Source organism: Eptatretus burgeri, chromosome 13 (assembly GCF_056783735.1).
Source record: "Eptatretus burgeri isolate ZD-2024b chromosome 13, Ebu_testis_v1, whole genome shotgun sequence".
Taxonomy (NCBI): Eukaryota; Metazoa; Chordata; class Myxini; order Myxiniformes; family Myxinidae; genus Eptatretus; species Eptatretus burgeri.
This window is the reverse complement of record NC_140973.1, coordinates 57,509,833-57,530,700: the sequence shown is the minus strand read 5'-3', so window position 1 is coordinate 57,530,700 and position 20,868 is coordinate 57,509,833. Positions and strand designations below refer to the sequence as shown.

At 42.7% G+C, this 20,868-nt stretch overlaps 1 protein-coding gene and 1 long non-coding RNA gene across 5 annotated transcripts in view; one reads left to right on the top strand and one right to left on the bottom strand.

Moving 5' to 3' along the window:
- Positions 1-20,868, top strand: part of LOC147014556 (histone deacetylase complex subunit SAP30L-like) — a 35,729-nt gene that overhangs the window by 8,674 nt on the left and 6,187 nt on the right. For 3 of the 4 annotated variants that reach the window (XR_015050801.1, XM_085852602.1, XM_085852603.1), the window contains exons 2-3: positions 2,426-2,551; positions 2,868-2,966. Coding sequence is in view for 3 of the 4 variants with exons in the window: in XM_085852602.1 (XP_085708728.1) it covers positions 2,426-2,551; positions 2,868-2,966 (225 nt within the window). In the remaining variant the exon portion in view is untranslated. Of the gene's footprint in view, positions 1-2,425; positions 2,552-2,867; positions 2,967-6,480; positions 7,937-20,868 lie in introns of those variants that run through there. The other variant, XM_085852601.1, reaches the window with a different exon arrangement.
- The window catches only part of LOC147014557 (uncharacterized), a 13,175-nt gene continuing 5,654 nt past the window's right edge, over positions 13,348-20,868 (bottom strand). The window contains exon 2 of the long non-coding RNA XR_015050802.1: positions 13,348-13,634. This is a non-coding gene — a long non-coding RNA (uncharacterized LOC147014557). The remainder of the gene's footprint in view (positions 13,635-20,868) is intronic.

Genomic DNA, 20,868 nt, shown 5'->3' with positions numbered 1-20,868 from the left:
GGTCGATGAGTGTTGCACAACGATATAACTTTTGTCCAGGTTCAAGGTCAGGGACGAGGTCACGTAAGTTATAAAAATCGCCATTTTCAAAACCTATCAAGTCTGCCATTCTACAAGATATTCGGCAACTGTTTATTGATTATGATAGTAAAAAATATTATCTTGTATCTAACTGGACAGATTTTTGAATTTCCTTCCCGTTTGATCATCACGTGATCTGGAAGATGGCCAAAAACGCCGATGCAATTCGCAAAGAAGGAAGGAAGGAGAAATGAAATATAAATATAAAACACATTTTTAGCCTTTTATATTTATACATTTTCCGCCGAAGGTGCAAAAGTTTCAAAACCCGAAATGTAAACGTCGGCATTTATTTTCAAAATATAATTTTGTGCGCGCGCGCCAAAATGCCGAGTCATCTTTAACCAAACTGCGTAGTAGAACTGCGCAGTAGTCTTCGGTCATAACTGAACATTAAGAACTTGTGGTATTATAGAGATGACCGTCACCCCCACACGGGGGTAATTTTTAATGTTGTGTCCTGATTTGTTCTGTATCATCACTCTTCCATGAGCCGAGACCATGTTTAAAAAAACTCCAAAACAATGTTTTTTGTTTTGTTTTGTCATTAACAATGTCCTGACATTCGTGACATTTTCCAGGAACGTATCCCCCGCGAATAGCGGGGTCCGACAGTGTAGCATGATATCTCCAAAAGTTATGCACATATTCAGACAAAACTTAGTGGACAAGTTTGGTGTGTGACAAGGACAAATTTATTCAATTGTAGTGACAATCCAGATCTGGATCTGGATATGATAATTTTTTGAATGATTTTTCTTCATTGAGAGATGGGGTTAAAAATGACGTCCAGTACTGTATAACATGATATTTCAAAAAGCTGTGGCCAGGTTATAACAAAACTTGGTGGATGAGTTGGATAGGTGACGGGAACAAGCTGATCAGATTTTAGTTCAGGTCCGAATGCAGATCTGACCTATCAGTGGGATACAAAACGTAAAGTGGTCAACTTGGCGGAGGTATGCGCTCTACCAAGAGTCATTGTAGTTTTTTAGCTCGCCTGTTCGAAGAACAGAGAGCTATAGCGATACCCCCGGCGTGAGCGTCAGCGTCAGCATCAGCGTCAGCATCAGCGTCAGCGTCAGCGTGAAAATGTTAGTTTTTGGTGCAAGTTATTTTTTCCTTTCTAATGTTTTATCGACCACACTATTTTTTATACACCCGATATATGTATGTATGTGTATGTTATGTATGTATGGATGTATGTATGTATGTGTATATGTATATATATATATGGCCGTATAATGTGATACCTGTCGTCCGTCCGTCCGTCCGTCCGTCCATTCGTTCCTGTCCGCACTCTAACTCCCAAAGTTTTCAACTTTCACGTTTCATATTTGGTACATAGGTACAGACTATGGAGATAGTGTGTCGTGACATACGTTCGTCATCTAAAGTGGTTGCCATGGCAACCAGGATGCTTTTTCCATCCGTTCCTGTCCGCACTCTAACTCCCAAAGTTTTCAACTTTCACGTTTCATATTTGGTACATAGGTACAGACTGTGGAGACGGTGTGTCGCGACATACGTTCGTCATCTAATGTGGTTGCTGTTTTCCCTGTTCCATTCCATGCACAATTCTGTATATACCTTCTTGTTCTGGCGTATATTGTGCTCACTTGCGCTCTTGTTACTGATTACAATATACAAATACATATATTGCTTCAAAATTATTTGGATCAGACTTCACTGCAATGCTTTATAAAAAAATATTAATTATTGGACTAGTCTTTTAAAAACGATAAATGTATAAACAGGCGAGCATTGGGTGTCTTTGACACCAACTCTCTGGTTTATTTTATTTTATTGCTGTAGAGATAAGCTCTGCCTCAGTTGGATTAAGGTGTCAAAGCGGTGCTCCAGTGCATTCTGGCAGCACTGCACCACTGGTAACTGGTTTAAAGAGACGTACAGGGAGGGTCGAAGAGAAAACATCCAGATATGTGCTTTATTTTCAAAATGTAGTTTCACAAAAATGATCCGAAGGGAGGGAGAGACCTGCACAGGCCATTGCCGTGGATCACCCTAAAAGGCAGTGTTTAATATTCACCTGGATTTTCACAATTTCATATCAACACTGTGGTTTGGAATAGAGGCAACAAGTGCCCAACTGGAAAATGTTTGAGATTTATACACCGCACGTAACACATTATGAACCAACTGTTTTCTTTACGGTTTAACATACACTCGATTTTATTTTTCCTCAATATGTTATAACCAAAATGTGTACAGTGAACCATCAGCAAATGAATGGTCCATTCCAGATAAACATGACAGATATTTGACAATTTTCCGTTTTCTTTCAAAATAGGTGACCAAACAATTCTCCATTGTTCTTTTGCAGGTGCGACACTTGTACATCTGTGACTTTCATAAAAACTTCATCCAGAGCGTGAGGAACAAGAGGAAGAGAAAAGGCAGTGATGATGAGGGGGGGGACTCCCCAGAACACGATGCTGAAACTCCAGAGGTGAGTTTGTCAAAGATCATGATTTGGTCTTTGGAAACACCTGCTGTTTGATCCCCTGCCATTTCTTTTTTTATTGAGGCTTCTGAAAACGAAGTTGTACCATTGACCAACTTAATTTAGTTCGTCACAGTATAACTTAGTTTTGGTCAACGTTTGTGGTGGTCGAAGACCAAATTTATATCACTTTCCTTCAACCTCGTGCTTTTCGAAATCAGTTTTGCATAAAAACAACACTCGCAATCAATCCATGACGCGCTCGTTTTGAGGCTGCACGTTCACCTGTCGAGACGTGCTGAATATAACCTGTGTTTGACAGGTGGACCTTTTCCAGCTGCAAGTGAACACTCTGCGCCGCTACAAGAGGCACTACAAGCTGCAGACACGTCCTGGACTTAACAAGGCACAACTCGCTGAGGTGCGTATAACGTTTGTTATTCAAAACCGCAGACACCACAAATTAGTATGACTGCTCAATAGCAAAGCTCAGGTCTGACGTTTCAACCGAGTGGTCTTTATCCAGGACTGCGTAGGTTTCGTGTGACCGGTGTTAAGTATCATGCCAGTGGGGAGGGGGCATCATGTGACTACATTAAGCAGATGGTTAAATCTGATGTTTTGTCACCATCTTTTTGTTTATTATTAGCTTATCTGAAATTTAAATTCCAGTTAGGGTATTGTTATCGCGCACCGTCCATCCGTTCGTCTCCTATTTCCGTTCCACTTCTGTGGCCAAACCTCTGGGCTGATCCAGCTGAAATTTGGCAGCAAGGTTCCTCTCCTGAGTGGAAACGGGAATTGCAAAGCTCTTTCCGGTCACTTGACTTGAAGTAGGTCAAAATGGCCGACTTAGTAAATTTCTTCTAAAAAGCTTCTTCTCCAGACCCACCAGTCAGAATGCTACCAACTTTGGGTTACATCATTAGGCCAGGGTAGGGGTGTAAAATTGCGGAGGTCGTGCCGATCATGTGATCGGATGTGTGTCAAAATGGCTGGCTTAGACAATTTTTGGGAAAAATCATGTACATTCCCTCAAAAATCTTCTTCTTCAGAACTACCATTCAGAATGCTACCAAATTTGGGTTACGACATGAGGCCAGGGCCCAGGTAAGCTGCAGATCCAGTGGTCCTATTTTTTTTCATGTACAGCCTGTGGCTGCTGGTTGTATCATTGCTTGGAACGCAGCTGTGCCGCTGATGCAGTAACCCGTTTCCAGCAAGCTGGTACTCATTTTGCCAACCTCAGAAGGATGACGGGCTGAGTCAACCCATCCGGTGTTATTTAACAGCATGACGGGCTGTAACTCAAGAACTTAAGCCAGCAACCTTAATCGTTAAGCCAACACCAGGCTTACTGTCTTTTTGTGAACAACTAGTTATTTGCAATGTCTTTTTTTCATAAATTCACAGGCATGCCAGAGTTTGATCACTCTCAGGTTTAAGAGTCAAATTTGGTTGTCGCCGTTTGTAGGTCCGTAACTTTGCATATTGCCTCTGCTTTTCCATTAACAGTTGCAAGCAATGACATGGTGCGAGGTTTTTACGATTCGGGGAATTTTTTGTCAGGGTTGCTATTTTAACAAGCAGTGTTTTGAGTGTCATCCTGAGTTTCCTGAGGTCTTAAAATGGTTACTGGACATTATAACAACAAAGGGTACTTGATGTTATTTGTGCTGGTGATGCAAGAGCCCACGGTGTTTTTCGCAAAGCTTCGGTGAGTTATCGCTGACACCCTGAACAAATGGCAATTTTTTTTGTTCAAATCACCTTCAGTCGAAGGTCAGACTTGGCCAGCCGGCTCGTGAAAGACTTGAGTCAAAGATGTTCCCCGGTCGACCCCACAAGGTGGGAATAAATGGGGCTTTTAACGAAGCAGTAGTCGATGTATTTACATCCAACTTCGATGTCACCATGTATGTCATTTTCAAATATTTACCATTTAAAAATCTCAGGAATTATTAAAGACGTTGGTTGACAAGGTAAGTGCTTTGTTGTTATTCTCTGTTTGATTATAATCTCCGTTTGATAATTATCAAACACTTAAGTTTGCTTTGCTTTCAATGTTCCACTCAGTATGCCCCTTTGAGAGTAAATCATGTTGTGTTAAGTTGATCACATATACCAGAACAGGCAGGATCAGCAGATTGGTCACGAATGAACCTTCAACTTATCCTTCAATCTGCACTCATAATCACAGTTATAAACTTATCCCAGTGCTACCTGCCGCATGGTCGGGTTGTCGGCGACTAGACCGACATCTTTCTCAGACTTCGACGTCATAGAGGGTAGGGTGACTGTGACACCCTGCCAGGACTAAAAACAACACCTGACAAAGGGCAGATGAACTCCCTTTGGGAGCCAACAGCCATCCAGTACAGAGATGGTGTCTCCTAAAAAAAACACCCATTGGGGATAGGAAAATTTATTTTTCCACCTGGCCTAGTTACCCCCTCCTGCATAGTGGTCTTGTGAAGAGGTTTCCTTGTTTCAGGACTGGGTGAAGGTTTTGCCAGTTTTTCCTCTTCTTCTTTTTCTCTGTGGCCCTTCACATTTAGTGGCTCTCAGCCTTGTTGAGGGTGAATTTCAATAAAAAACTAGAAGCGCACTCTTCGACGTCGCAACATTGACAGATATGCCTCTGCCCACATTATTACATCATTATACATACTTGTACCAAGTTTAATTTAAATCCCTGAGCCCATATTCAAAATATTAAATAATTCTGGCTGCCAGACCATGCGTCCGATAAGGTTGAAATTTAAAACGTACATTCCCCATTACTACGAGACCATTGTGAAGTTTCACGTCAATTGATGAAGTGGTTCAACAGAAATAATTTGTTAAAACATTTTCATTCAATCCAATATGGCTGACGGACCGTGTGACCTATTAATTATTTGTGAACACCCTGTTATCCCCAAGGCTTTGGGGAACATGTGGGTGAAGTTTCCTCAATCTGTCAAGCCATTCTGGAGAAGATGATTTTTAAGGTTTATTCTTCAAAAAAAATCACAGCTGCAAAACCATGTGACTTATGACATCATAGGTAGAGAACCTTTTGTTCCTCATGGATAGGTGATGATACCTGTAGAGTTTCGTCTCGATCTGTTCAGCCATTTCGGAGAAGAAGATTTTTGAAGGTTTTTATGTTTAAAAAATATGGTTGCCGAACCACGTGACAGATGCCATCATCAATTAACCCCACCCCGCCCCCTTACCCCATACAATTTAGTCCGAGAAGACGTTCAATAAATTCTCATACTGATTGGATAAAGCGTTCGACGTATGCAATTATGACGTCATAACAAAACCACCCATGACATCATCAAAAATAATCACACTTATTCCCTACTTGACATGTGCCAAGTTTCCATTTTTTCCATGGAGCGGTTTTGGAGATAGAGTTCCAAAGTTTTTCCTTTTTTCCAACACTGCTGTCACACCACGTGACCTACGACGTCACAATTATCATTAAAACATTCGCCATGAGTAGTTCCCGTCGTGTGCTGCCTTTTTGGCTACTGGTTTCACCATTGGTTAAGGGCGTGGCTATGCCGCTGATGGCAGCTCCTATTACCAGTACACTGGTACTCATTTCGCCGACTTTGGAAGGATGACAGGCTGAGTCAACCCCCTGGTGTTAATTCAATGGAAAACGGGGCTCAAACTCAGGACCCTAGGATCCCAAGCCACCACCCTAATCGCTAAGCCAACACCAGGCTGACATGAGTAGTCCCACCTATAGTGAAAATTTCATGTCATTCAGATAAGCGGTTGCAGAGATAACAGATTAAATTAGCACGGATGGACAGACACCCCAAAAACATATTGCCTCCGGCTACTTCACAGTGGAGCCATAAAAGTGATTAAAAGACCCTTTATCGTATTTGCTGTTTCCACCTTCCCACCCCCCTTCTCTTTTGGTTCAACAGACGATCAGTCGTCACTTTCGCACCATCACCGTGAATGAAAAGGATACCCTTACCTACTTCATTTACATGGTTAAGACCAATAAGAGTAAGCTTGACCAGAAGACGGAGAATGCGAGCGGTTGAAGAGAACAGTCTACCCGTTTGAAGCACTCCTGGAGGACCCACACGAATGCACCCACCATCCGGTGCAGTCACATTTGCATGACACAGAACGGTTACAGGTGTCCACTTGTCACCAACAGACACCAACCCGTCCTTGCATTTTCCATCTAGCCATGTAAGGAAACCACATGCCGGTTGCCTGTCGGCAATCCACCCTGCGTCATCTACCCCGTGCCCCCCCATTGAATTTTTTTTATTATTATTTATTTTTTTAACCGTAACAGGTAAAAGGCATTTTGTACCAATCTGTTTGATTGGTAATAAGGTTTGGAATATGTAATGACAATTGTATAAAAAGAAAAGAAAGCTATAAAAAAAAATTGAGAAATAAAAACTTTCTGGGGGAAGTTAAAATGTGGAAAATGTCGATTTATAAATATATTTTAAAAATCAATCTAAAAGAATTTATGTTAGAAACCAAAAAAAATAAAAAATAAAATCACTTTGTGGTCGGCTGACCACCTACGGGGTATGTTTGTTACATCGTCATTATTCGACTGACTTTTTCTTCCTTTTGTATTGACTTCCAAGTTTAGAGACAGTGTATTTGTCGAAACAGATATGATGTCCATCGATATCAACTTTATCGTCGACAAGTCCTAAATTATTGCTGTGCATCTGCCCTCATCGTCATCCAGTCTTGCTTTGTGAATAAAACCCACACAAAATGCCTCAGCACGTGCACCTTTTTACATGGCCCTGCAGATTGCCTTTCCATTCCACATGAATCCAAAATGTACGGTCGAACAAACACGTTAATAAAATTTCCTTATCGCTATACAAATAGCAAGTTATTTATTTTTTCCAAAGTTTTGGCCTTGGATTTTGTTTGAAATCGTTTCTTTCATGGGTTCCACCGTTTGGTGTAGCTTGTTCCAAACACCGTTCGTGGTAGTCCCTTCAATGATTGCCGACACCTTTCGATGCACGTCGATTGATGTGTACATTGCATTTGCAGATCATTTCATTTTTTTTTCTTTTTGTAACTGACTTTATGACCGGCACCATTTCGATTGTGATTGGCTGCAGCAGAAGGAGGGTTTGTTGAATTTATGTGTCACGAAAACTCGTACTGGGTTGAGAGTGGTTTGTTGAATGAAAGTTGTGTGAATATTTAAGAAGCTTTTGAAAGAATACTTTCAATCGATTTTGTAATTCTGCATTTATGTGCAGAGAATTTTTTTTTGTTAGCTGTTGGGATAGTTTTTCACACATGTACATACACACACTGCTGTAGAGGACACAACTGTGTTATGGAAACCCACTTTTGTAATAAAGATTCTAAGAAAGACTGTTCTGTTGACATCATCTTTTTTTTTTTGTCTGGAGTGAATATAATCTGAGTACAACATTTTGTGTGAATGTAGGTGCAGAACACGGTCCAAAGCTTGCGTTCAGTTTGCCAACTGACAGTATTTGTGTAAAGCTGTGTGTTTTTAGTGCCTGAAACATGTGGCATTCGCAATGTCGAGAGATAACATAATTGTGATGAATGACAGAACAATCAACATACCTGGTGTTGGCTTACTGGTTAGGGTGTTTGCTTGGGATTCTAGGGTCCTGAATTCAAGCCCCATTGCCAGCTGAATTAATACCAGGTGGTTGACTCAGCCTGTCATCCTTCTGAGGTCGGCGAATTGAGTACCAATGTCGCAGCCAAAAGGCTGCACACGAAGGGAAGGGGTGTCAACGGATTGATTAAATCTGGTATTGGTGTGGTGCAGGCATGATGGACCGAATGGCATCCTCCTGTGCCTTAATTCCTTGTAAATAGAGGATTTCATTTTCTTCTTTAAATAAAAGCACAACTTTTTCATTTTGAATACAGTGGCCTTCAATGAGAATTGAGCAAGACAGCTGTACCAAGCCTTCCACTGTTCGTGTGAGCATTTTGAAAAAAAAAATGCATACTGTGCTTGGTTGTGCTTAGTTGCTGGGGGAGGAGTGGTAGAGTATAAGTAGATATTGACAGCCTTATATTTTATAGTGCTTCGTGCATGCCCCAAGATTCCCTGACGGAATTGAGAGTCCACCACAATATGGCCCAGCACTGCATGGAAACCAAATCAGGCACAGCAGGCATTATAATCCCTCCCTGATGATTGTTAATGAGCCAGCTGGGTTTTTTATTGACAATCTAACAGTTGTGCGGTAGTTCTCCTGAGATTAATTTCAGAAACTTAAAATCCAAATCCATGCTGCCTTTCGCCAAATTTCAAACCAAAAATCTCTGGGATGGCATCTGTGTCCTCACCATTAAGTTTCTTCCCATTGCTCCAAGGATGTAATTTCCACAAAAGACTGCATATTCGCCAAAATTGGAAGTTTTCTGATGCTTTATATGGCAACCTAAACTAAAACGGCACTCGTAGAGCACATCGTCTCTCCTCACGTGTTCATTCTGAACAAAAATACCATCATTAACTGAACACGCTACTATTGCAGCCCATATATCCGTATTATCCATGCACCCACCCTATTACGTCACAGTGTTTCTTGGCATGGGTTATGAGCGTCGTAACGTTATTTCTTCACTCACATTGGGTCATAGATCAGATATATGAAGTTTCAGATTTTTTTTTGAATAAGGATTTAAATTCAACCAATTATGGCTGGAATACCACTTCACCGATGACATCGTTATCACCAGACATACCCCCTGGGGAGTTGATGATATATGCAGTTTTAATTTTTTGTTGTTCAGCGGTTTCAGCGAAAATTATGAAAAAATTTTTTTTCCCCCTTTAGTCCAATCTGGCTGCCATACCATGTGACCTATGACGTCAGAGTTATCAATAAAATATTCTCCATGGTGAGTCCCTCCTGTGTTTAAGGTTTCACACTGATCGGACAAGTGATTGCAGCGAAAGATATTTTTAAAGCGAAAATATATAAACGAGGACGCACACACACACATACACACAAACACACACACACACACACACACACACACACACACACACACACACACACACACACACACACACACACACACACACACACACACACACACACACACACACACACACACTGCAATAGTCTCGCATCCCCTTTGGGTTGAGGCTAACAAGAACAGCACTCTGTAGAGCACATACCTCCACCAGACTGAACAGTTTACATTTTGTATCCCACTGATAGGCTGGATCTGGATCCGGACCTGAACCAAAATCGAATCGGTTTGTACTTGTGTCCACCAAGTTTCATTCTAATCCTTCCACAACTTTTTGAGATATCATGCTATATATCACTTTTGGCCCTATCTCTCAATGGTGAAGAATCACAAAAAATTCTAATATCCAGATCCAGATCTTCACTAAAATCTAATCAGTTCGTCCTTGTCACATACCCAACCTGTGCACCAAGTTTTGTCCGAATCCGTCCTCAACCTTTTGGGATATCCTGCTCACAAACAAACAAGCAGGAGTGAATACACAACCTCCATCGACCTTACGTGGTGGAGGTAAAAATTGAGAATTATGAGATCTGATCAGTTTTTAATTTTGTTTAATCAAATGGAAGACCAAATACTGCATTGGAGTCATCAGAAGGAACCCAAATAAGCAAAGATCAAAGATAAGTCATCAAAAGGAACCTGTATGGGATTCGCATTTCAGCTGCTACTCCTCTACCATCAAACCCATCCAGGCACAGCCAAGTGACCCTTACAACAAAAAAAATTCCTTTACATCTTTACACTTAAACATATGAACTTTAAACATCCAATGTCACTTTATAAATGATCCGATAAATTATTTGTATGTAGCCAGATCTTTCCGTCTTATGTCTGATTGGCTGTGAAATACGCATAATGTGCAGTGACGCAGCAGTGTGGCGACGTGCTCATCATGCTGGGAGATGAAAGGGTCTTCACTATTGTACTGCTTCCATGCCAGTAGTGAATCGTTCAAATGTCACAATAAGACACCTTTGTAAAACAGAAGCTGCTTTGCATTGTGGAAGAAATGTGCACTTGCATGTTGGCAGGGTCCACATCAGGTTCGGTGTGCTGTCGCGTCATTCTGGGAAATGTAATCAATTGAACTGCATCGGTTATTCTGTACACACGACACACTTTGTATTCATTATACTTTTAAAAACGCAACTGATACTCTGAGCTGCCTTGTTTCCTTGCTTACTATCAATCCAACACTAATTGGAGGAGCTTGAACTTCACATTTACTGCTGAACCTGCAACAAGATCCATCTGTATTTCTGCAGGAACCTCTGAGTTTCAGTCCCAGGCAACCAGCCAACACTTGTCCAACTGTTGGGATATTGTACAAAAATTTTCAGCAGTTCTTGTTTTTTATTTCATATGCTGCACATACTGTAGCTGCAGATAGCATCATTTGGCTGGGAGGAGTGGGCATGACTGGTTCGCTGTGTGCCCCCTGCAGGTTCGAGCAAGAATTTGTAATTTGTTTAGGATTCCGGCGATAACTCGCCCGCTCTTCACAAAAGACACCGTGGGATCTTTAACATCCAGCAACTACTGACAGCAGATGGGATGTCCGGCTTAACTTGTATTTGAGGGATGGCACACACATTTATGTACAGTCTTGCTTGCGAAACACAAGGGTGCCAACTTATAGTTGAGTCGGGAATCGAACCTAAGATCGACGGCTCAGAGGTGAGGATGCACATACCTCGTGGCTATCCTGCCATTCCTGCAGCCATGAATGCATTTGTGACAACAGAACGTTTGTGTTGTTTGTTCAAAACTACCAGAGTGCGACCCTCAGTCAAAACATCATTATGGGGCAACAATGGTTAAATGGAATCATGTGCAGTACATTGTCAAACCATCCAGGGCTAGTTCCTGTATCTTTAGGGAGCAGCAGCCTGAGCACAACAGTTGAAAAACCTAATTTAATGTTCATAATTCGATGATCTATTTTACAACATTTGACATTTAAAAGGCTATTTTGTAAAAGGGGTAAAATCAAAAGTTTCCCAAAATGGTTTAAATGTACAACACCATTTCATAAAGAACTAGACCGGCTCTCGGTAGAGCGTATACCTCTGCCAGGCTGAACAGTTTACAGTTTGTATCCCGCTGATAGGCTGGATCTGAATCTGGACCTCAACCAGAGTCTACTGTATTCAGCTTGTTCTTGTCACCTACACAACGGATCTACCAAGATTTTTTTTTGTTAAAATCAGTCTACAACCTTTTGAGAGATATCATGCTATGTATCATTTGTGGCTTTCTCTTTCTCTTTCTCTTTCTCTTTCTCTTTCTCTCTCTTTCTCACTAGAAATCGAAGTGTCAACATCACCGTCATACCGAAAAAAAAAAAAAAAACCAGGGAGTCTGGAACACTGACGCTAACCATTACTTCGACGTGTTTCGACTTATGAGTAACTTACAAGTAACGCGTGTCGACGTGTGTCAATGATCGCATAACGTGCCTACAACTTATGGCCAGCGTTATGCAGAACGTGTGAGTCGTACGCTGGCATACGTCAAAAAATTTCAAGCATGGAAAATTTGTCTAACAGCTCGGCGTACTACGACGTATGCTAGCGTACTACGACGTATGCCAGCGTGCTCTTAACGTATACAAACTTACCCATAACGTATTCGACGTGTGCCAGCGTTTTAGACAAATTTTTCATATGTCAGGCATACGCTGGCTAAATCGTCAAGGTGTGACAGGGTCTTTAGGTTTCTCTTTGTACATTTTATGGTCAATCACATCTATAATTGCTTCCATGTGTTGGATTGGGAGTTCCTCTTTATCATCCTCTTCCATAAATGTTAACAATTTCATTTTTTTTTAAAGTATTGATCTGAATTCTATCTCTGTTAAGTAATCTACAGATATTTGATTTGTGAAGGTCGAAGCAATCATTTCTGATTTGTTGTGGTGTGTCTGTAACTGGACGTTTACATCCATAATTATGTACTCTGTGTCTATAAGAATCGCGTGGTAAGGTGTTCAAAACAGAGACGATTACACCCTTACAAACACACACACACACACACACACACACACACACACACACACACACACACACACACACACACACACACACACACACACACACACACACACACATGCACAGATACTTTGAGACCTCCTAGTAGGTCTCCATTCCATCTTCTGAAACCCACCGATGTATGTGGATAGCAGCCAGAAACACACAAACACACACACACACAATTACAAAACCTCATCTCCTGCTCTGCAGCGGGGGACGAGCCAATGAAAATCTTTTCAGGAGCTTTTTTTGATCACACCTTATATATCATTCATTCTTCTTCTTCTTCTTCTTCTTTCGGCTGCTCCCGTTGGGGGTCGCCACAGCGGATCATCCGTATGATCCGCATAGTGATTTGGCACAGTTTTTACGCCGGATGCCCTTCCTGACGCAACCCTGGTCACCTCTTACAACACAGGGATATGGTACACCTATTCTAACCGTGGTATACACCGGCCCAGTACACTGGTACTCATTTCGCCGACCTCGGAAGGATGACAGGCTGAGTCAACCCCCTGGTGTATTAATTCAGTGGCCCAATGGGGCTTGAACTCAGGACCTTTTTGATCCCAAGCCGCTGCCCTAACCACTGCGCCAACACCAAGCATCTTATATATCATTCATTGATCAATGAAAAAGTTAGAAAACTTGAATGAAGTCCAGTTTGTTATGATTTAAGCTTGTGAGCATACTGTGAACAAGAAACAGAACAAAGGTTGCTCAAATATCAATTCTGAAACTTTATTAAAATGCAGAAAATATCATACATTAAATTTCTCATGATTTTATTGAGTACATTGTCTAACTATTTGCAAGTGTTTTATAGAATCTGGAAAGCCATTGTTCATGGATAGATATAAAGTATTAATGACTGATTTTGCTTGTGTTTTTACTTTTCTCCCAAAAGAAGGCTCATTGTTCCATTTTATTGCACTTTACTTGTTCGGCGTGAGATGTCTTCTGTGCATGGTAAAAGGTTGGAGATCCAATGTCCAAAGAACACATCCCTGCCAATGAGAGAAAACGCTGTTCTTGTACCATGGTAAAGGTTATACAGTGTTCATGTGCCTTGGTATGAATGAGGCATTCAGTGTTCATGGACCATGATAAGGGTTAACCGTTTCGGCTGCCCCAGTCCCACTGTATGGAGTTTCATAAACTCAAAAGAAGAAAAAGATCAGTTTATATTCTCTTTGTAAAATGAAATGAAATATTTTAAGTAGTGTATAACTTATGCAGTGTATTCTATACAATAAGAGAGGTGTGTGTGTGTGTGTGTGGCGCCATTTTTCTCGGAGATGGCTGAAAGGATCTTCATCAAACTTTAAGAGGTTCATCAAAAGTTTTGTTTTTTTTCTTTTTTAAATTGCTTTGTGGTGCCTCAGCCTTTGTCGAGCTATGTGAAAGGTAATATTAAATGGTCCCTGGCCCCATTCCTTAGTGGGTGTAGGGAGATGTTTTATGCCCCTTCAAAGAATAAAATGAAAACAAAATTTGATTTCTTCAAAATGCCAACAGCATGAGAACAGCACCGGGCAATGCGGGGAACCACGACTAGTATGATATAAATGTTAAATAGCTGCACATATCAAAGTGCTGCACCTGAGTCCAATGACATCTTTGTCCTCACGTCTTTTTCGATCTTGAATGATTCATCTGACTTTTTCTGCAGTTTCCATGACTGCGACATTGCTCGCTCAACATGTCAAGTTTTTCGCAGTTAGCGCCATTCTACCATCTCTCCATCAGATTCTGTGACGATCTTCTTTTCAGGTGTGAGAAGAAAATGAGACTGAAAGACAATGAGACTGGTGTACGCTACCCTTCTACCCCTTCCCTCGCTTAAAATGGCACCTCAGCCTCTACTAATGAGAAGGCTGAATGCCTCCATTCTGTGTTTGCTTACAAATATTGTGTTGCCAACCCTTTGCTCTGTACCCATCCTACCCAGTTGCACCCAATTGCTCCTGGATTATGTGTCTTTTGTTCCTGGAGAAGTATCTGGTAGCCCTCAAATGATTATACAACTCCACCAGATGGCATCAGCTCATGTCTTAAAAACCTGCTCTGCTGCTTTTTCACATCCTCTTTCTGCCATTTTCATCCATCATTTGCCCTAGCTCATCGTCCATCTGCTTGGAAATCAGCCAACATCACAGCATTGCTTTAAAAAGGTGCAAAAACTGATCTCCTTAACTACAGACCTATTAACTTACTTCCCATCATTAGCAGGGTCGTGGAATCCATAATCGTAGTTGATATGAGATTTTTCCTTTTCTCCAACGATCTATTCTCAAATCATAAATTCTGATGCAGACCAGGTTACTCTACGTTGGACATGCTGCTTAAACCTCCCCATCAATGGATGGAGGCACTCCTTGTCAGATGTGAGATCAGGGCCATCTCTCTCAACATATCTCAAGCTTTCAATACAGTCTGGCATCCTACCTTACTATCCAAGCTCTCTCTGCCTATGGCATCCAATGCCAACTCCACTCTTGAGTTACTGACTTCCTATACTCTCATAGTCGTTGTGTAGCTCTGAACAGAATCCTTTCTTCTCCTCTCACTGTCAAGGCTGGAGTGCCAGAAGGCAGTGTTCTGGGCCCAGTCCTATTCCAAATCTTCATCAACGATCTCTCTGACTCTCATAAATATATGTGGAAAAATTACGGGTCCAGACTGAGAATCGAATCCAGGTCCTCTGGCAAACTGTACCAGTGCTCTGCCATCTGAGCTATCTGGACAACCCACCGGCTGAGCAACGCAATTCTTCCACATTTATAAGTGCCACTCTTTCCCCCACTGTTTCCGGGGCACTCGCTGCCAACCATAGGAGCAGCTCAGGCCAGGTCTCGAGAGGGTCTTTCACATATATTTATGATGGTTCTATCCTGTTCATTTCTCTCTGGCTCTCTGGAAAATCCTCTTTTTCTATTTGCTGATGACTCCACCCTCTGCCATGACATCCCTCATCCTTCATGTAGACAGGCAGCAACCTCTTCCCTCTCTTCAGATCCTGATAAAATCAAAAGCTGCTCAAACACTTGGAGTATGTCTTTCAAACCTCACAAATCTCTCTCTGTCTTTCTCTTGTCTGTGTCTCTGTCTCTGTCTCTGTCTCTGTCAGGACCATCTGGTAAACCCTCACATCAACTTTCTTAACAATCCTCTTGAAGTTCAGTAACTCAAATTATTGGGTCTCACTCTCAGTCACGATCTTTCCTGGGGACACCACATTTCATTGGAATCTTCTGCGATGAAGCTGAGTCTATGGACCGACCACCTTGCAATTACAGACAGGTCAGTGGTCAGTATATTTCTACCTCCCCCTTTCCGGTCTTGTGCCATTTACCCTTTCCATTATTTGTCCCCCCCCCCCTCAACACCCCCAAGGTTTTGGCAAGGTGCACATGGTCCACCATCAACCCCTTCTAGTGAAAGTACCAAAATGCAGAATCACTGCTCACCTACACTCATTCATTCCTCTTTTTCACTGCCTGTGGAACCAACTTCCACATTCTCTTCAATGTCATTCTTCCCTCGAGGTCTACAAGACAGCTGTTCACCACCATCTCAGATCATCCCCCATCTAAAACTATGATCTTTTCTGCACTCATTGAAACCCTCCCCCTTCCCGATTTCTAGGTTTTCCTTTCTGAGAGTTTGCTTCTACATCCATCTTGTCTATCCTCTGCATCCTACCCAACCCCTCATTCTTACCCGCATTCCTTGTTTATCTGTCTCCATCTATTTTGTCCCTCAACCCCTGCTGTTTCCGTTCCCCCTCTCTGCTGTTCCTTTTGTTCTGTTATGTCCTGATCCGTTCTGTGTTCTAGCACTTTGACGAGCCTTGACTTTGTAGACAAAAATATTTACGTGAAAGTCTAAGCACAGATAAACTACAAAGAGAAAGAGCAAATAACTATGATCTGCTCAACCCATAACACTATCACAAAATGCAGTTCAGTGTTTGTTTGGAAGAGGAAGACACTGAAAAACATGAAAGTTGCTCAATGTTTGACAAGATACACCAACGTTTATTTTCTCTTTCGAGCCAGCAAAAGTGATAAATTTTGGAACTATTGTGATTTATTCATTTTTTTTGGTGTACACTGTACATGATCGAGGCTCATGGAGGAGCTCAAGCAGAATGGAAGGGAACAAAATGGAAAGGGGGAAACACCAACAGCAGAGTAGAAGTGAAAGTGATATCAAGGAGTGGGGAAGAAGGACACATGGGGTGAACAAGATGCACACAAGCTGAATGAAACACAGCAAGAAGAGGAAGGGGGAAGTGGGGATGAAACAGGAAAGGAACGAACCAACTGAAAACTAGCATACAAAAGGAGGTGAGGGAGAGGGGGAAAAAATGATAAAAGCGTAAAATTTGGCAAGCTCATAGACCATGCCTAAAGGAAACTTTTCAGCTGTAGTGCCACTGATTTCCCCTATAACAACTGTAGCAGACATTTTCCAAGATGGCCACCAACTAGTTTTATTGTGATTAAGCTCATGGTGCATACTGTGCATAGTGTCATGAATAAGTGGTCTATTATGGGCCAAGATTGTTTGAATTGCTTGTACAGATGTGAGAAATATGATTTAAGCTATTTAGTGGGGCAACTTAGCATAACAATTGTGCATTTTGTGAGGAAAGCACCAAATTTGGCACACCAGTAGCCTATCATGTTATGAACAGATTTGGATATTGGGCCATCTCAAAGTTTTTGATGGCAGTGGAAAATGGCTGCCACAGCCATCAGCGGCTGAATTTGAGATGGCCCAATATCCAAATCTGTTCATAATATTGTTGTGGTTGAGGAAATTCGCAAACCACCATTCAGGTCCCGTAGGTGAGATATCTCTGTAAGTACATGTGTAGTTAGCCCCAAACCCGTTGTTTAGAGGGAATAAATGTGATTCATTCGGGCTGCGACCCTTTAAGATAGCCGTTTTTCTGTTCTATCTTTATTTTGAACCAACCACGTCTCAACCGCCATCACACAACAACCACCAACCGCAACGCCGCTTCACAACAACAACAACGCCAACAGCCACGACCTTTACCTTCACAGCTCGCTCCCGCAAACATCGCCTCACCGCCATTCCAAGCATCACCGTGGCCAGGGACCGCCACTTTAGACCCTCCACCACCTTCGCCTCTCCTTCTGCGGCCATTCCCGCATCGCTTGTGGGCACCAAGCGTCAGGCTGTCCTGGACTCGTACAGGGCGCGCGCCAAGCCGCGGGTACAAAGTGCGGCCTTTCCGAGGAGAAGTCGGATCAGGAATGATACACGCCCACTTCCGATCCGTCCAATCAGCAAGCGCGGGGCGATTGGCCCCGCCTCCAGGCGCGTCGGAGTAGAATCGATATATGCAAATTCGAGGATCAGGGGAGATTCACGCCCCTTTTTCTCCGTCCAATGGGCGAGCGTGGCTCCACCCCCGAGCTCGTTCTGATCCAGAAATTTGCATATGGGATCTCCTACACCACTATAAAGCGCCGAGCGTGGGGCAAATTTAGTTTTTTTTGGGCTCGGGCGAGTTGGAGAAGTGTGGCAGCGGGAGAGTTTTTCGGTTAAGGGAGTTGGAGAAGCGTCAAGGCGAGTTGGAGAAGTGTGGCAGGGGCAGAGTGTGGCAGCAGCAGTCAAGACGGGTCTGGAGGAGAGTCAGTCTGTCGGGGCTCGGAGTCTGTCAGGGAGCTGCAGCGAGGGGAAGCCGGGAGCGCGGTCGAGGTCGCAGTGGAGTCACTCGTCGCGGGACCCAAGCAAGCCAGCTATCCTCTTTCCCCAGAGCATCAACAATTCCCCCCTTTTTCCCCCCCGCGCTGAGATAGTGCAGAAAGGGGGCCCCGTTCCCACCCCATTCCAAGCAGTGCCAACGAAACCCGCAGAGGAGCGCGGAGTCGGGGCACCGCCGCCACATTTGCGGCCCATCACAAGATGGGTAGGCTCCACCCGGTCTCGTGCCCACAGGCCCCGTCTGTCCCCTTGTCGTTGAGGGTGGCCCTTTGCTTTTGCTTTTGAGTATATGTGTTGTCGGCGCCATCTGTAAAGTAAAACTGTGTAAGTGTTGCCGTGTGCTCGCGTAGTCGGTAGTAGATCTGCATTGTTGTGTTTCTTTTGTTGCAATTGCTTTTGGTGCATAATTGTTGTAATTGTATATGTGTGCTTTCTGTTTGCCGCGGAATAAATGTGCCTCTTGTTGAACTGTTTTCCCGTTTCGCTTCGTCTTTTCTTTAATTGAATCTCCATCTTACTTCACGTAAAGGGTTGGTAGTGGGCTAAATACGCCCGATAATTAATCGGAACCGTCGAGGTCGACGATAACACCGCTCGGTTATCCCGATAGTACGGAACGGGTCGCTTAAAGTGGCCCGTGTCCGGAGTCGACCTGCGGCGAGGTGCGATCGCCCGGTCTACCCTCCGTGTGGGTACTTAGGTAGGTCGAATTTGGCGAACAACCCTATCCCACGCGGGGGGCCGATTGGCACGATCGTGGTGAGGCCGAAAGGCCCACCCGTGACTAGTTCCCGGCGTTAGTCCAAGAGTCTCATGACAGAATTGTCCATCCGGTGGGCGACGTGCAGCGATTCGAGTTACGTGGCCGCTCGCACGCCAGTGGGCGCGAATTCGCAACAATATGTTAGGCTACTAGTGTGCCAAATTTGGTGCTTTCCTCACAAAATGCACAATTGTTATGCTATATTTAGCTAAGTTGCCCCACTAATTATAAACATATTATGGAGTAAATTCATCTATTGGAAAGGGAAAGAGTTCCAAAAATGAGCAAAAAAAACAAAAACAAATCGCTGCACGATAATCTGCTTTTCATTAACGTTTTAGAAACACTCAATTGTCCAGCTAATTCAAGACATTGTTCAAGAGTATAGCTCACAACATCAAATATTTCAGTAAGATTAATTGCTTGCTGAAAAAGATACTGTTGTGACGACTGAATGATAGTGACGACATGGAGGCAACAATTCGGCAGCACAAGGTCAACTATCACAATTCATGCAGACTGCAGTTTAACGAAACCAAACTACAATTGGGAGAGAAGATAAAAAAAATCACCTGGTGAAGATGGTGCTGACATTTTAAAGATGTACACTTGGAAAAGCATCGGAAAAGATCAATTTTCTGCTGCAACACATTTTGTTTTTGTGGTGAATCGGCAGCTGAAGACTCATTCAGTGAAGCATCAACATTTGAGCTTGATGTTCATGTCAGGCAGTGTGCTCTCAAGATGCAGGATAAACCTCTGCTCACAAAACTGAGTACTGACGACTTGATTGCACAAGAGGCGAAGTACCATATCAAGTGTTTGGTCTCTCTGTACCCATATTGACAATCTTGCAGCACTAGTTTTCAAAATTACAGACCTGGCAAATCTATACAGAAGCAGATGAAAAAACTTGGAACTCAAATTACTTGGGTGTATGTATTCAACCAAGCTGAATAATGAAATTCCTGCCTACGTTCCTGACATGGAAGCCCACGAGCAAGGTCGTAATATGGTACTCATGAGCACCCAACATGGTGCCTCTGCTCTACAAAAAGCATATGTGAACATGATGCGGACAGTGATGGTGTTCATCTCATCAGGACTGCATAAATAGTCTGTCGAGACATATTAAAAATGAAAACAAGATTCAGTGGCTCATTTGATAACCAATGCCAAGAGAAGTCGGTGCCAAAATCACTTTTGTCACCCATGGCTATGATCCTAAATGGTCCAAACATCAAGTCACAGGCAAGAAACCAGTTGGTCGGTGCCTCAATCAGCTCTCATCCTCTCACATTTACTGATGTTCAACAGTTCTGTACACCTCCGGGAGATAGAGAGAGAATGTGCTACAACCTGATACTGTACTATACAGTGTATATGAATAACCAAAATAATATGTTTAATGGGAAATGTTGCTTTGGAAACATAATTTTGATTACACTGCCCATGCACACATTGTTGACACCTTAGAATCAAACAGACCTTTAGCATTACTTTCCGTTGTCTCTCTTCGGCAGTACAAGTTGCATTAATAAAGTGGAACATACAACCAAATTTTGTGCCTCGAATCTTGGTAATCCACAAAATTACGGGAACAATTAGAATGGAATTGTGGACATTTTTTTTTAGAAAATGAAAAATCTGGGTTGACTCTCTCACTGAAAATCTTCCTTTGGACGTGCCCAAGCTGTGTGCCAAGTTTGATGGGTGTCACCCAAAGTCACAAT